Source organism: Hylobates moloch, unplaced genomic scaffold (genome assembly GCF_009828535.3).
Source record: "Hylobates moloch isolate HMO894 unplaced genomic scaffold, HMol_V3 SCAFFOLD_6, whole genome shotgun sequence".
Taxonomy (NCBI): domain Eukaryota; kingdom Metazoa; phylum Chordata; class Mammalia; order Primates; family Hylobatidae; genus Hylobates; species Hylobates moloch.
Window position 1 is genome coordinate 115,425,375 of NW_026652281.1, and position 13,840 is coordinate 115,439,214.

General features: G+C 45.5%; 1 protein-coding gene across 2 annotated transcripts in view; it reads left to right on the forward strand.

Moving 5' to 3' along the window:
• The first annotated feature begins 2,250 nt into the window (after window positions 1–2,250).
• The window catches only part of KDM3B (lysine demethylase 3B), an 83,091-nt gene continuing 71,501 nt past the window's right edge, over window positions 2,251–13,840 (forward strand). The window contains exon 1 of one of the 2 annotated variants that reach the window (XM_032158005.2): window positions 2,251–2,553. In XM_032158005.2, coding sequence (XP_032013896.1) covers window positions 2,362–2,553 — 192 coding nt within the window. In that variant the 5' untranslated portion in view covers window positions 2,251–2,361. The remainder of the gene's footprint in view (window positions 2,554–13,840) is intronic. The other variant, XM_058441250.1, reaches the window with a different exon arrangement.

The following is a 13,840-nucleotide window of genomic DNA, read 5'->3' on the forward strand; positions in this document are numbered from 1 at the left end:
TTGCTTAGAGATCCAGGCAGGAGCCTCTGTCCCTAAGGCTTAGCCTTTCTTTACCAGTTGTGGTGCTAATTTGCTAGGCAGCAAGAAGAGTCGAGTTGCTTAGCTTATGTCCTGGTTTCCTGCTTCAAATTGGTGGCACTCATCATTGAATACCAATGAAGTGTGTGCAGGAGGACAGGATTGACTTGACTACCTGGAGCAGGAATCTTTGCAGGGGTGCAAATACACCCTAGAAAACGTGAGGGTTGTCACCTGCCCTGGAAACGAAGGGCTTTGGGGAAGTGGTGGGCAGTGGCATGTGATTAAAGGAGCTTAGAATTACAGTTTTTTTTTTCTTTAAAACTGATGTTTCATTTCACCTACTGCTTGAGCAGGGGTAAAGTTTGAATATCTAAAATGACTTTGTCTCCCCCTTTTTTTCTTTTGAGTTTGTTTTTGCTGGATTTTTCTGCTATTTTCTGTGAGGCCAAGTGTGATTTCATTTTTCATTCCTGAAGTCTTGTTAATATAGGAAAGAATGTAAACTCCATGAGGGCAAGAGTTTTGTTTTATTCAATATTGTGTCCCCAACAGTTTGGGAAGTTCCTGGCACGTGAAAAGTGCCGGCCACATTTGTTGAATGCGTTTCCCTTTTGCCTTTCCCATCCCTGAACTTAGGTACATTTCTGTCTCTCTGCTGTGAGAAACCAGCCTTGGACATTGGGACAGTAGTTAAATATCTGTATGGGAGAAAATCCCAGCAGATAATTTTGATAGAAAAATTGCAAGGCAGATAGATCTTGTATGGATTCACCCTTGTTCCCCTCCTACCAACTACAGCTTATGGGCCATGTGCTTTAAGAGGTGGCTCTCAGCCCAGAAAAACATTCTGAGTCAGGCCTCAGGTTGGCTGTGGGAGATGGAAGTTAAAAAAAGTGGAGGGAGGAGTGTTTCCTTGGTGCTCCACAGGGTTGGTTCTAGAATGATTTTCCTATATGTTTTATACTTTAGTAAAAGTATAAAGTCAATAGTGGGTTACCCCTCTCCCCAAGCCTTTGTTACAAGAAAAGTAGGTCAAGGGCGTAGACAAGGTTATGGACAGGAGATAGCTGGGGTAGGCACAGAAGCCTTGGAGAAAGAACCAGCTACTGCTCTTTCCTGTCTATAGGGAAAATCAAAAAGTCACTTTTAGAGCAACAGTCATGGGTTATTACTATACCCTTTATCTTTTGTATCCATTTTGTGTATACTCAGTCTCTGCATCCATAAGACCATGGAATGTGCTAGTCCCTGATACTGCCAACTTTAAATGATTGAGGCAATTTCCTGTTGCTTATTGTGGGTAACAATTTAGCCAAAAATCTCAGCATCTCACTTTCTCTGCAGGCTCCTTTTCTAATCAGGAGCTATTAGTCTCCCACACCTGTATTAAATGCATTCAGATAAGAGTTACAGAATTTTCTTTGCCCCCAGCCCCACTAATTCCATGGTAAGATGGAGTGCCACTAAGAGAACCCCTTTACTGCTGGTCTTTCCAGTTCCCCAAGAGTTGAATGGAGAAACACGTAGACTTAATAACATTGGCAGACTAGGAAGGGGAAGAAGTTAGTCGGTTTTAGGAAAAACACCAAGATGTTGGGGCGCACGTTGGCCTTCAGTCAGTGGAAAGAGTGGCATTATACATCCAATGGGAGTAATACGTTGGCCAATTGGAAAGGAACCCAAGAAGTGCTGGCAGTATAGAATGGGATGGTGCTGTTATGGGCCATTGAGAAGGAAGACATTGTGTCTCATGGACCAATGGGGAGAACATTTCCTACAAGACAGCAGGTAGGAGCTCATATTTTCAGGATAGGAAATCAATGGGGGTATTGGAGACACTAAATAGCTCAAAACATCCACTCTCTAGGTACCTTGCCCCTCACCCCCTTACCCCGTAAATGTCTTTGGCATCCGAGGAGAGCAAGCTAAAGCCCTCTCATATATACGACTCCCTGAAGGAAGATTGAGACCAGGGATGGTGCCATGGGGAAGATGAAGGACCCGCCCACTTCCCTACCCCGGCCGAACCTGCAATTCCCCTCCCGACCGCAGGGGGCACTGCAGGCCCCGGGGAGATTGGGGCGGAGCGCTGCGAGGGGCCAGGAGCTGCCGCCCCGCTCCAGAGCGCGGGGGGCGCTGTGCGGGGCCCAGGCTGCGGCTCCGCTCCCGGCCACGGGGGGCGCTGCGCGGCGCCGGTGGTTGGTGGTGGCTGTTGGGGGGGGTGGGGGGGAACGGCGGCCGCGGGTGGTGCGGAGGGAGGCCTTGCGGGTGGATCGGGCGCTTGGCGGCGGAGGTGGTGGGAGGCGGCGGGCGGGAGCGCGGGTCAGGCCGGCCCCGGCGATGGCGGACGCGGCGGCCTCCCCGGTGGGCAAGCGGCTGCTGCTTCTGTTCGCGGACACTGCGGCCTCAGCCTCGGCCTCGGCCCCCGCGGCGGCGGCGGCGAGCGGAGATCCGGGGCCTGCGCTGCGCACTCGAGCCTGGCGGGCCGGCACGGTGCGGGCCATGAGCGGGGCGGTGCCCCAGGACCTAGCGGTGAGTGGCGGCCGAGTCGGGCACTCGAGGCCGGGGCTGCGGGGCCTGCGGGCGGCCTCCCCGGGGGCCTTTGTGAGGGGGCGGTGGGATGGGGGTGACCCATTTCCGTGCCCCGGGGTCTCCTTAGCGCCCCCCGCCGGCACCTCGGCACCCCGAGCTCTTGCCGGCATGGCTTCCGCGTCGGGGTGTGCGCCCCGGTTTCCCCCGGGGGGCGGCCAGGGCGCCCGGAGCTGCTGCTTGCAGCCGGCAGGCCCCGCCTCCTGGGCGACCCTTTTCTCGGCGTTCCCCCCAACACGCCTTCGGAGCAGGCTCTTGAATGTTGAGCTCCCGGGAGCCTCAGAGTTCGGCCAGTGTTGCCGCTGCCCTCTCGAAGACGCGGACCTGTGGTCTCCAGCCTCTCCCAGGAGACCTGCGCCCTGTTCCTTTTCTCCCAGAGCCCCTAGTGGGGCGGGAATGTGGGCAGTTATAGGAGGCACGGAGGCTGCAGTTGGAGCTGGTCGGGGCTTTTTTATCTGGCAGTTTACTTCCTCGTCTGAGCTGGGCTCGGCCTGGCGGTCTCCAGAAAGGCCAGCTCTCGAGCTCTCCTCTCCTTACGCTTCTGGGTGACAGGAGCTGCAGTTCTGGCTGTTTTTGATAAGTTTGAGATCTTTCTTAGTGGCCGAACGGGGCTGCTGGGTAGTGCTTTTTTGCTCCCAGCTCAGCTACTCCCCCAGCCTTGGGAGAGGTTTTGTTTTGAAACTTTGTGTTTGGGCTTGGCCCTTTTTGAATGCCTTGGTGTGTTTTGTGATTAAAGTTGTTCAGTCATACCAACTTAACTAGCATTCGGGATCATGTTGTGTTATTCTCGTTAATGTGGCGGTAAAATATAGTGTTGGAGTTTTGGCAAACCACTTTATTTCCTCATTTTGGTAGGGGCCCTAGCTTCTCTGGTGAGATAAGGCTATGAAAAATGGTGTGTGTGCGTGTTGGGGCAGGGGATGGTCTTTTGGAATGTAATAGATCAGCAAGCAGAAAGTAAATTTTCTTGATGAACTTGCTTCTGCAGATATAAACGGGAACGCAGTTTGTGAGATTTGGAAGTAATGTTGTAGGCTTCCGATGTTTATTTTTCTTCCTATTGATCAACGGTGTTAGACTGTCCTTTTTCACTAATATACAAGCTTTATGGATTTTTTTTTGTGGATGGCTTAGGCTTTGCTTCTGCTACTTGGGTTCATTTGCTTTGATCTTTCTTCATGCTGTATAAGAAACGCTGCTAGGACTTTTATGAGGCCTCAGTGGGGCAAATTTGCAAAAAGATACTAAAAATATAAGGGGATGGAATGATGATTAAGACTGGGATTTGGATCTCTATTCCTCTGCGCTTTCTTTAAAAGATGGCTGGGATGGGAAAAGAAGTGTCCATTTCAGATTCATTCTACCCCCTTGGAGGCAAAACATACTTAAGATCCACTGTTACATGCATACTTTGACCTAAGGCCTAGTTTGCCCTAGCTATTCATTGGGATTTTTTTCTGGTTCTTGCAATGGTCGTCTCGTTTCCTTCATCAGATGAATTGCTAATGAGCTCTGCACCTGAAATGGCTCCCCCTTCACTTTGTTGTTTGCTGTGCTCCCTAAGGGCAGAGGTTTTTGGAGCTTACTTCCTTGCTGGACACCCACTAAACTAAATACTGAATAATTTTACCACTGAGCCCACGGAACTGAGTTCTCAAACCAAGTAAAAAGTTGCAGTGATTCTTGGAAATTAAAGCAAAGAACATTACAACTGTGTTGAGGTCTTGCATGGGGCTGTGTGAATGTAGAAGCAAAGGCAGGTTTGTATTTTGAGAATACATTTATGCTTGTCTTACATGTATATCCAGGGACATAGATGAGAAAACAGCCAGACCAAAACTCAGAGCCTTTAGATTTTTTCACCAGCTTGCAAAATTGTTCAAGAATTGGTGTTTTGTTGAGGTTCAGTTAATGACAATGACCAGTGTAGGATGAGAACGGGCCGTTTTGTTTTTTTCTCATTAAGAGAGATTTCCTTTGGACCGTAGGCATGTGGACCTTTCCAATTTGCACCACACACGGTAGTAAACACAACTGTCTTCCAATCAAAAGTGTTCTTCCTGTACTCAAGGGTGGAGTTTGCAAGCAGCTGGCCTGTGATTGGGCAGATTTTCATTCAGTTATGTTTAAGATGTTTTCAGGCATGCTTGGTTTTGAGTAATGCCTAGCAGGGCGCCCCCTTTTAAGGATGAGTAATTGAGGGTTGGATAAATGAGTTTCTGAAGTGATTGAAAACACACTTCTTAATTTTAGACTCCACGAATATACTCTTTCTAAATACTTTTTGATTCAGATATCCTATAAAATATAGTACTGATCCATTTAATGAAACCTCTTTTGGAAAACAGTAACAAAGCCAAGTGCTACCTTAAGGTGAGATGTGAAAAAAAGGAGTCAGGATCCTGTTGATTGAGAGTTTTGTTGATAAGGTTCTCATAGGTGGACATCTTCACCAGCAAAAGCCATGCTGACAAATTACTCAGATGTTTAGCCAAGGTATGAAAACAGCTTTTTCCCCCCTTTCTCATGGAATAGTAGTTTTATTTGTGTTTTTAAATGGGCCTTTTATTTTTTTAGAATTAGTTTATGGGTTTTTATGCATTTATATGTGGCTTTTCTTTCCTAATCCGGTGTCCTCTTTGTGTTCCTAAATCATTATTGGCTCATGTAAGTTGCAGAGACCTTGGGACCGTCACATATATGGGTATTGTAGATAAAACAGACCAAAAAAAGAAACCCATGGATTTTCCTTTTTTTGATTATAAAAGCAAAGCTTAGTAATTTGCAAAATGTCAAACAGGTTTACACAAGAAAAACCAGCAATCTCTTTGCTCATCTTTCCTAATACTAGTACAAAAAACATGAAAACATTCAACCGTATACAAAGAGTTTCCTTTTTTTAGCAAATGGTGTCGTACTGCACAATATTTGCACCCTGCCTTTTTTTCTTTCATTTGACAGTATACCATGGGGATCAATACTTACAGATTTTACTCATCATTTTCGGTAACTACCTTATATTCCATAGAATGGATGTACCATAATTTATTCAGTTATTCCTCCTGTTAATGGACATTCAGGTTATCTAAAGTTTTTTTGGCAGTATAGACAATGCTGCCATTAATATACTTGTATACTTATTTTTATGTAATCCAGGTTTTATTTCTGTAGTTTAGCAATCCAGGATTGAAATTGTTCGGTTAAGAAGTATGTGTATTTTTTATTTTATTACATAATGCCAGGTTATTTTCCAGTAGGTGTATAGCATTTCCTACTCCCACCAACAGTACTCAGAGTGCTTGTTTCTCTTTACCCTTGCCTTCACTGGTATCATCAGTCTTTTTCATTTTTGCCAATCTGATGGGTGAAAAACAGTATCCATAATTTTCATGACCCTTTGTCCTTTTTTTCCGTGTGTACTGGCTTTTTCATTTCTTTTTTTTTTTTTTGAGTCGGAGTCTGGCTCTGTCACCCAGGCTGGAGTGTAGTGACGCAATCTCGGCTCACTGCAAGCTCCGCCTCCGGGGTTCACGCCATTCTCCTGCCTCAGCCTCTCCGAGTAGCTGGGACTACAGGCGCCCGCCACCACGCCCGGCTAATTTTTTGTATTTTTAGTAGAGACGGGGTTTCACTGTGGTCTCGATCTCCTGACCTCGTGATCCGCCCGCCTCGGCCTCCCAAAGTGCTGGGATTACAAGCGTGAGCCACCGCGCCTGGCCTGGCTTTTTCATTTCTTTTATTTGTTACGTATGGATATCTTTTGCTCATTTGAGAAAAATAGGAGTTGTCTTATCACTCTCTGCAAGTTCTGTGCATGGATATTAACTCCTTCACCTGCGTAGTGGGTTGTATTTTGTTTCATTTGTCTCTTGACTTTTTTTTTTTTTTTGAGACAGAGTCTCGCTCTGTCGCTCAGGCTGGAGTGCAGTGGCGCGATCTCGGCTCACTGCAAGCTCCGCCTCCCGGGTTCATGCCATTCTCCTGCCTCAGCCTCCCGAGTAGCTGGGACTACAGGCGCCTGCCACCACGTCCAGCTAATTTTTTGTATTTTTAGTAGAGACGGAGTTTCACTGTGGTCTCGATCTCCTGACCTCGTGATCCACCCGCCTCGGCCTACCAAAGTGCTGGGATTACAGGCGTGAGCCACCGCACCCGGCCAACTTTTTTTTTTTTTTTTTTGAGACAATCTCGCTGTGTCACCCAGGCTGGAGTGCAGTGGCTCCATCTCAGCTCACTGCAACCTCTGCCTCCCAGGTTCAAGCGCTTCTCCTGCCTCAGCCTCCTGAGTAGTTGGGACTACAGGTGTGTGCCACCACGCCCAGGTAATTTTTTGTATTTTTAGTAGAGATGGAGTTTCACCATATTGGCCAGGATGGTCTTGATCTCCTGACCTCGTGATCTGTGCCCACCTTGACCTCCCAAAGTGCTGGGATTACAGGTGTGAGCCACCGGGCCCAGCCTCTTGACTTTTTTTATGGGTTGCTTTGCTATACAGAAAAATAAGAATTTTATGTTATCAGAATTATCGGGCCTCTTTTTGTTTGTTTTGTTTTGTTTTTGAGACAGAGCCTTGCTCTGTCTCCCAGGCTGGAGTGCAGGGGCATAATTACAGCTCACTGCTGGGCTCAAGCAATCCTCCCAGGGACTACAGGCGTGTGCCACCAGGCCTGGCTAGTTTTTGTATTTGTTGTGGAGATGGGGTTTCACCATGTTGCCCAGGCTGGTCTGGAACTCCTGGGCTCAAGCAGTTGCCTGCCTCAGCCTCCCAAAGTGCTGGGATTCCACACATGAGCCACTGTGCCTGGCCTGACTTTTCTTAATAGTTTAGGATTACTTGACTGGGAAGGAATCCCCATCTTGAACCTATATAAATATACTTTTAAAAACTTTTTTTTTTTTTTTTTGAGACAGGGTCTCACTCTGTCGCCCAAGCTGGAGTGCAATGACACAGTCACAACACACTGCAGCTTCGACCTCCCTGGGCTCAGGTGATCCTCCTGCCTCAGCCTTCCAAGTAGCTGGAACCACAGATGCACACTACCACGTCTGGCAAATGTTTGTATTTTGTATAGAGATAGGTTTTGCCATGTTGCCCAGGTAGGTCTTGAACTCCAGGGTTCAAGCAATCTGCCTGACTTGGCCTCCCAAAATGTTGGGATTACAGGCGTGAGCCACCATGCCCAGCCAACATTTTTGTTTATTTTTACCTTTAGATTTTTGGTCAGTCTGGAATTTACTTTTTTATTTTTATTTATTTATTTTTTTTGCCCAGGCTGGAGTGCAGTGGCGCGATATTGGCTCATTGCAACCTCTGCCTCCTAGGTTCAAGCAATTCTTCTGCCTCAGCCTCCCAAGTAGCTGGGACTACAGGCATGCACCAGATTGGGTTTCGCCATGTTGGCCAGGCTGGTCTGGAACTCCTGACCTCAGGTGATCCACCCACCTCGGCCTCCCAAAGTGCTGGGATTACAGGTGTGAGCCACCGTGCCTGGCGTGGAATTATTTATTTATTTATTTAGAGACAGAGTTTCACTCTTGTCGCCCAGGCTGGAGTGTAATGGTGTGATCTCGGCTCACTGCAATCTCTGCCTCCTGGGTTCAAGCAATTCTCCTGCCTCAGCCTCCCAAATAGCTGGGATTACAGGCACCCACCACCACGTAGTTTTAGTAGAGATGGGGTTTCACCATGTTGGCCAGGCTGGTCTCGAACTCCTCACCTCAGGTGATCTGCCTGCCTCGGCCTTCCAAGTGCTGGGATTATAGGCCTGAGCCACCGCGCTCGGCAGGAATTTTTTTTTTTTTTGAGACGGAGTCTTGTTCTGTTGCCCAGGCTGGAGTGCAGTGGCGCAATCTCAGCTCACTGCAATCTCTGTCTCCCAGATTCAAGCGATTCTCCTGCCTCCAGTCCCAGTAGCTGGGATTACAGGCGTGCACCACCACACCCAGCTAATTTTTTTTTATTTATTAGTAGAGACGGGGTTTCGCCATGTTGACCAGGCTGGTCTTGAACCCCTGACTTCAGGTGATCCACCCGCCTTGGCCTCCCAAACTGCTGGGATTACAGTCATGAGCCACGGCACCCAGCCTTTTTTTTTTTTTTTTTTTTTTATCTGTCACCCAGGCTGGAGTACAGTGATGCAGTCATAGCTCACTGTACCCTCAAATTCCTGGGCTCAGTTGGTCCTCCTGCCTCAGCTTCCTGATTAGCTGGGACTACAGGTGCACAGCACCATTTTCAGCTTTTTTTTTTTGAGACACAGTCTTACTGTGTCACCCAGGCTGGAGTACAGTGGTATGGTCTTGGCTCACTGCAACCTCCACCTCCAGAGTTCAAGTGATTCTCCTGCCTTAGTCTCCTGCGTAGTTGGGATTACAGGCGTGTGCCACCATGCCCGGCTAATTTTTGTATTTTTAGTAGATAGGGTTTCGCCATGTTGGCCAGGCTGGTCTTCTTGAACTCCTGACCTCAGCTGATCTGCCTATCTCAGCCTCCCAAAGTGCTGGGATTACAGGTGCCCCCCGCCCCCCCCCCCCCCCTTTTTTTTTTTTTTAAGAGATTGGGTCTCACAATTTTGCCCAGGCTGGTTTCAAACTCCTGGCCTTAAGTGATCCACTCAGCTTGGCCTCCCAAAGTGCTAGGATTACAGGCATGAGCCACTGCACTTGGCCTGGAATATTTTTGTAATTGGCAAATGAGATGAGGGACCTAATTTTTTTTCTGCTGAGTGACCAATTGTGGTAACACTAAATTTTTTAGGTAAACCATTCTTTTCTTTCTGTAGGTATAATTAAATGATGCTGTAAATGTAGTATCACTTGGTTTTGAATGTGTATCATAGTTACCTCATGTATCCAGAAGTTACCAGAGAAGTGAAAGCATATCTGCCCTATTTTTTTTTTATCCCTTAATCTTTCATCTCTATTTCAAGGAAAGACGGATTCTAAAATACTCCTTACCTTTGACAAGAGATAATGTAATAATTGTAGCAATGTCTAGGCTAGTACTATGCTTCTTCTATCTGAGAGTCTTCCAGGAGGAGTGAAAGTGTATCTGCCTTCTGTTTTTACACCTCCCCACCCAACCTTTCCTCTGTCTCAGGGTAGGGTAGGTAGACTCTAAAATACCTCTCTATTTTGTTTCTAAATAATGTAATAATTATAGTCAGGTCCAGGATAGTACTATATTTACCGTATTTCCAGTGTACAATTCGCTACCTATGGTCAAACATAGAATTTCAGCCCTAGTTGAAATGGGAGTTTGTGGTTTTTAAACTGTTTGTGTCCTTTTATTACTTAAAATTCCAAAAGTTAAAACTCTGAGTGATACCTTGATACTTATGCTCTATTTATTAATGTAAATAGAATATGTTTTTGTGATTCTGTGTATGGTTTAGAGAACTTTAAATAAAAATGACATTTTACTTTTTGACGTTAAGACTATATACTGTTTAACTGTGAGCCCCTCTAAGCACACTCATCATCTTAACTCTCCCCTTACAGCATCAGGTCTGTTTTTGAAACACTGAGCCATGGTTGAGTTTTTCAGACACTCAAGCACTTTGTATAGTTTATTTTTTTAAAAAAAGATTGTCTCTGTGTGTGTGTGTGTATTTTAATAGTTCTGTTTCTTTTTTTTTTTTGAGACGGAGTCTCACTCTTTCACCCAGGCTGGAGTGCAGTGGCACAGTGTTGGCTCATTGCAACCTCCGCCTCCCGGGTTCAAGTGATTCTCCTGCCTCAGCCTCTTGAGTAGCTGGGATTACAGGCGAGTAGCTGGGATTACAGGTGCCTGCCACCACGCCTGGCTAATTTTTGTAGTTTTAATAGAGACAGGGTTTCACCATGTTGGCCAGGCTGATCTCGAACTCCTGACCGCAAGTGATCTGCCTGCCTTGGCCTCCCAAAGTGCTGGGATTGCAGGCATGAGCCACCACGCCTGGCCATTAATTTCCCATTTGTTTCTGAGGGACTTGCATCACTAACTCCCCACCTGGAAAGGGTTCATTCTCTTTTTTTTAAATACACAGTTTCCTGGGTCTCTTCTCCAACTTGTTCTAGTTTATTTATTTAGTTCCCCCTCCACCAACAGACTCAAAATGATGGGTCAGAAACATGGCATTTTCTGTTGTGATTTTCTTTGCAACAGCTGGGGTGGGTTCTATAGGCTTTGCTTCCACAAGGCCTGGGGGACGCAACACCTGTTGTTGCTTCTCAGTTTTCCACTGCCTTTGACAGGTTGGTGGTTTTTAAGCCCTTTCCACTGTACCATCCCTACTGCCCCTGGTGCGAAAGCATCATCTTTTGCCCATCTCTAGGTGGGTAAAACCTGCCTGATTTGTAGTGACTCAGATAGTGTGACCTCTTTCAGTTTTCTAAGGGCTGAAACTCCTTTTTTTTTTTTTTTCCTTTTTTCATGACTTCAGAGGTAATCAGGCTCTAGGGGACTGATTCTCTCTAACCAAACTCTGGAGACTGAATTGTAAATCCACATGCAAGGTTATTAATTTACAGTGGGAGGTATGCCTATCCAGAGATCTGCATAGAGCCCCTTCCTGCTCTGCTCTAGAGACTAAATTACTATAAGAAGGGTCCTCGATGTGCAAAGAATTGGACAAGGGAAATTGGGTGTTGCCAAAAGGCTGTTTAAACCAAGCAGCCTTGATTTTGGTGATCCTCCACTTTTCTAGTATTTTCTGGCTTCCGTTGCTTTGTTCCTTCTTAAAACTTTTCTTTTAATGCTGTCATCTATTGAAATCCTATACAGAGAAAAGAAAGCCTGCTCATCCTTCAAGCCCATGCATCCTAGGAGCTACAAACCCTATAAAGCCTTTCTGATTCCCCAGCATGTTGTTTTTATTCTTTGTTCCCTTAGCACTTTGTGGATACCACTTTTTGGAATATTTATTGTAGTTTCTCTTGTTATAGATATGTGTAGCAAGATGTATAGCTTGTGAAGAAGTTCAGGAAATGCCACCCCAAAATATGTTGCATTGGATCTCAAACTGAAGGCACTTGGGGAGCAGCAGATGGAGGGCTATCTCTGAACTTATTCATCTACCTAAAGACACATCCTCCAAAAGGAAGTCTAGGCTGGCGCTGTGGCTCACGCCTGTAATCCCAGCACTTTGGGAGGCTGAAGTGGGCAGATCACTTGAGGCCAGGAGTTCGAGACCAGTCTGGCCGACATGACAAAACCCCATCTCTACTAAAAAATACAAAAATTAGCCGGGCATGGTGGCGCACGTAATCCCTGCTACTCGGGAGGCTGAGGCACAAGAATGGCTTGAACCTGGGAGGCAGAGGTTGCAGTGAGCCAAGATTGCACCACTGTACTCCAGAATGAAAAAAAAAAAAAAAAATAGGCCGGGCGCGGTGGCTCAAGCTTGTAATCCTAGCACTTTGGGAGGCCGAGGTGGGTGAATCACGAGGTCAGGAGATCGAGACCACGGTGAAACCCCGTCTCTACTAAAAATACAAAAAATTAGCCGGGCGTGGTGGCGGGCGCCTGTAGTCCCAGCTACTCGGAGAGGCTGAGGCAGGAGAATGGCGTGAACCCGGGAGGCGGAGCTTACAGTGAGCCGAGATTGCGCCACTGCACTCCAGCCTGGGCGACACAGCGAGACTCCGTCTCAAAATAAAATAAAATAAAATAAAAATTAAAAAAATAAAAAAATAAAAAATAAAAAAAATAAAGAAGGAACTCTATTGTCATGAATCCCTTCCCTGCTAACCTTATCAACCAGGGAAGATTAATTCCTATCACAGGAGATGAGACTGGAGGTTTATACCACATGCAGACAGACAGCCTTAGCTGTCACCTGTTCTTCTGAGGGCCCATTGATTTTTTTTCCCAAAAATTATTAACTCAGGTGCAGTGGTGTGCACCTATAGGGAGGATTACTTGAGCCCAGGATGGATAGATAGGTAGATAGATAGATAGGTAGATAGATAGATAGATAGATGATATATTTATATACACACACACACAATATCTTAAGTGAATAATGTATGTGGTTTACTCTCCCCTAAGTTGCCTATAAGAAATACAGAAATATAATTATGATTTTATATAATTATATAATTATTTCTATAATTTTATTATATAATTTTTTTATATACTTTAAGTTTTAGGGTACATGTGCACAACGTGCAGGTTTGTTACATATGTATACATGTGCCATGTTGGTGTGCTGCACCCATTAACTCGTCATTTACATTAGGTATATCTCCGAATGCTATCCCTCCCCCTTCCCCCCAATAATTATTTCTATAATTTTATATTATAATTGTATAATTATATAAAAATTATTTCTATAATTTCTATAGAAATATAAAACTCAGTCTTACTGGGTTCTGGGTATTTACTTTTCCTTGTTGTGATGTCCTTTACATGTAACAAATTTGTTTATTTTTCTCTCCTTAAACTGCTGTTTATGTCAGTCACCTAACCCTCAGAAGGTAGAGGGAAAGTCTTCCATCCTCCACACTTGCTTGTCTATTCTACTAGATAGTAAATTCATGGAGGTCAGGAAACATGGATTTTTCTGTTTTTTCTCTTCTATTCCCTGACCACTCTGTCTAAAAAAGTAGAACATTTTGAAGCCCCTATTAGGCTGATGTTCACTTCTGATTTATTACGGAATTTCCACTCTGTGGCGCCGTTATCTTTATAATCTTTAAATTTTTTCTTTTACATGTTTTTATTGATATGGACTCACTGTTAATTTTTTCATCTTGATATTGGAGTCACATTTGGGACTCCAATCCAAGGTACACTGGCCCTTAGTTTTGTGATTTGCGTCTGGGTTGTTTTCTTAGATTTGAAGCATTTGGTGTTTTCTTTCTCTGATTCTAAAGTAATACATGCCTGTTACACAAAGTGTAGAAATTATTCTAATTTTTTTTGCTTTTTTGAGGCGGAGTCTCACTCTGTCTCCCAGTCTGGAGTGCGATGGTGCGATCTCGGCTCACTGCATCCTCCGCCTCCTGGGTTCAAGTGATTCTCCTGCCTCAGCCTCCTGAGTAGCTGGGATTACAGGCTCCCGCCACCACACCTGGATAATTTTTTGTATTTTTAGTAGAGATGGGGTTTCACCTTGTTAGCCAGGATGGTCTCGATCTCCTGACCTGGTGATCCGCCCGCTTTGGCCTCCCAAAGTGCTGGGATTACAGGCTTGAGCCATCGCGCCTGGCCTCATACGGAATTTTTAATTTTGAGTTTTGCTTTTTC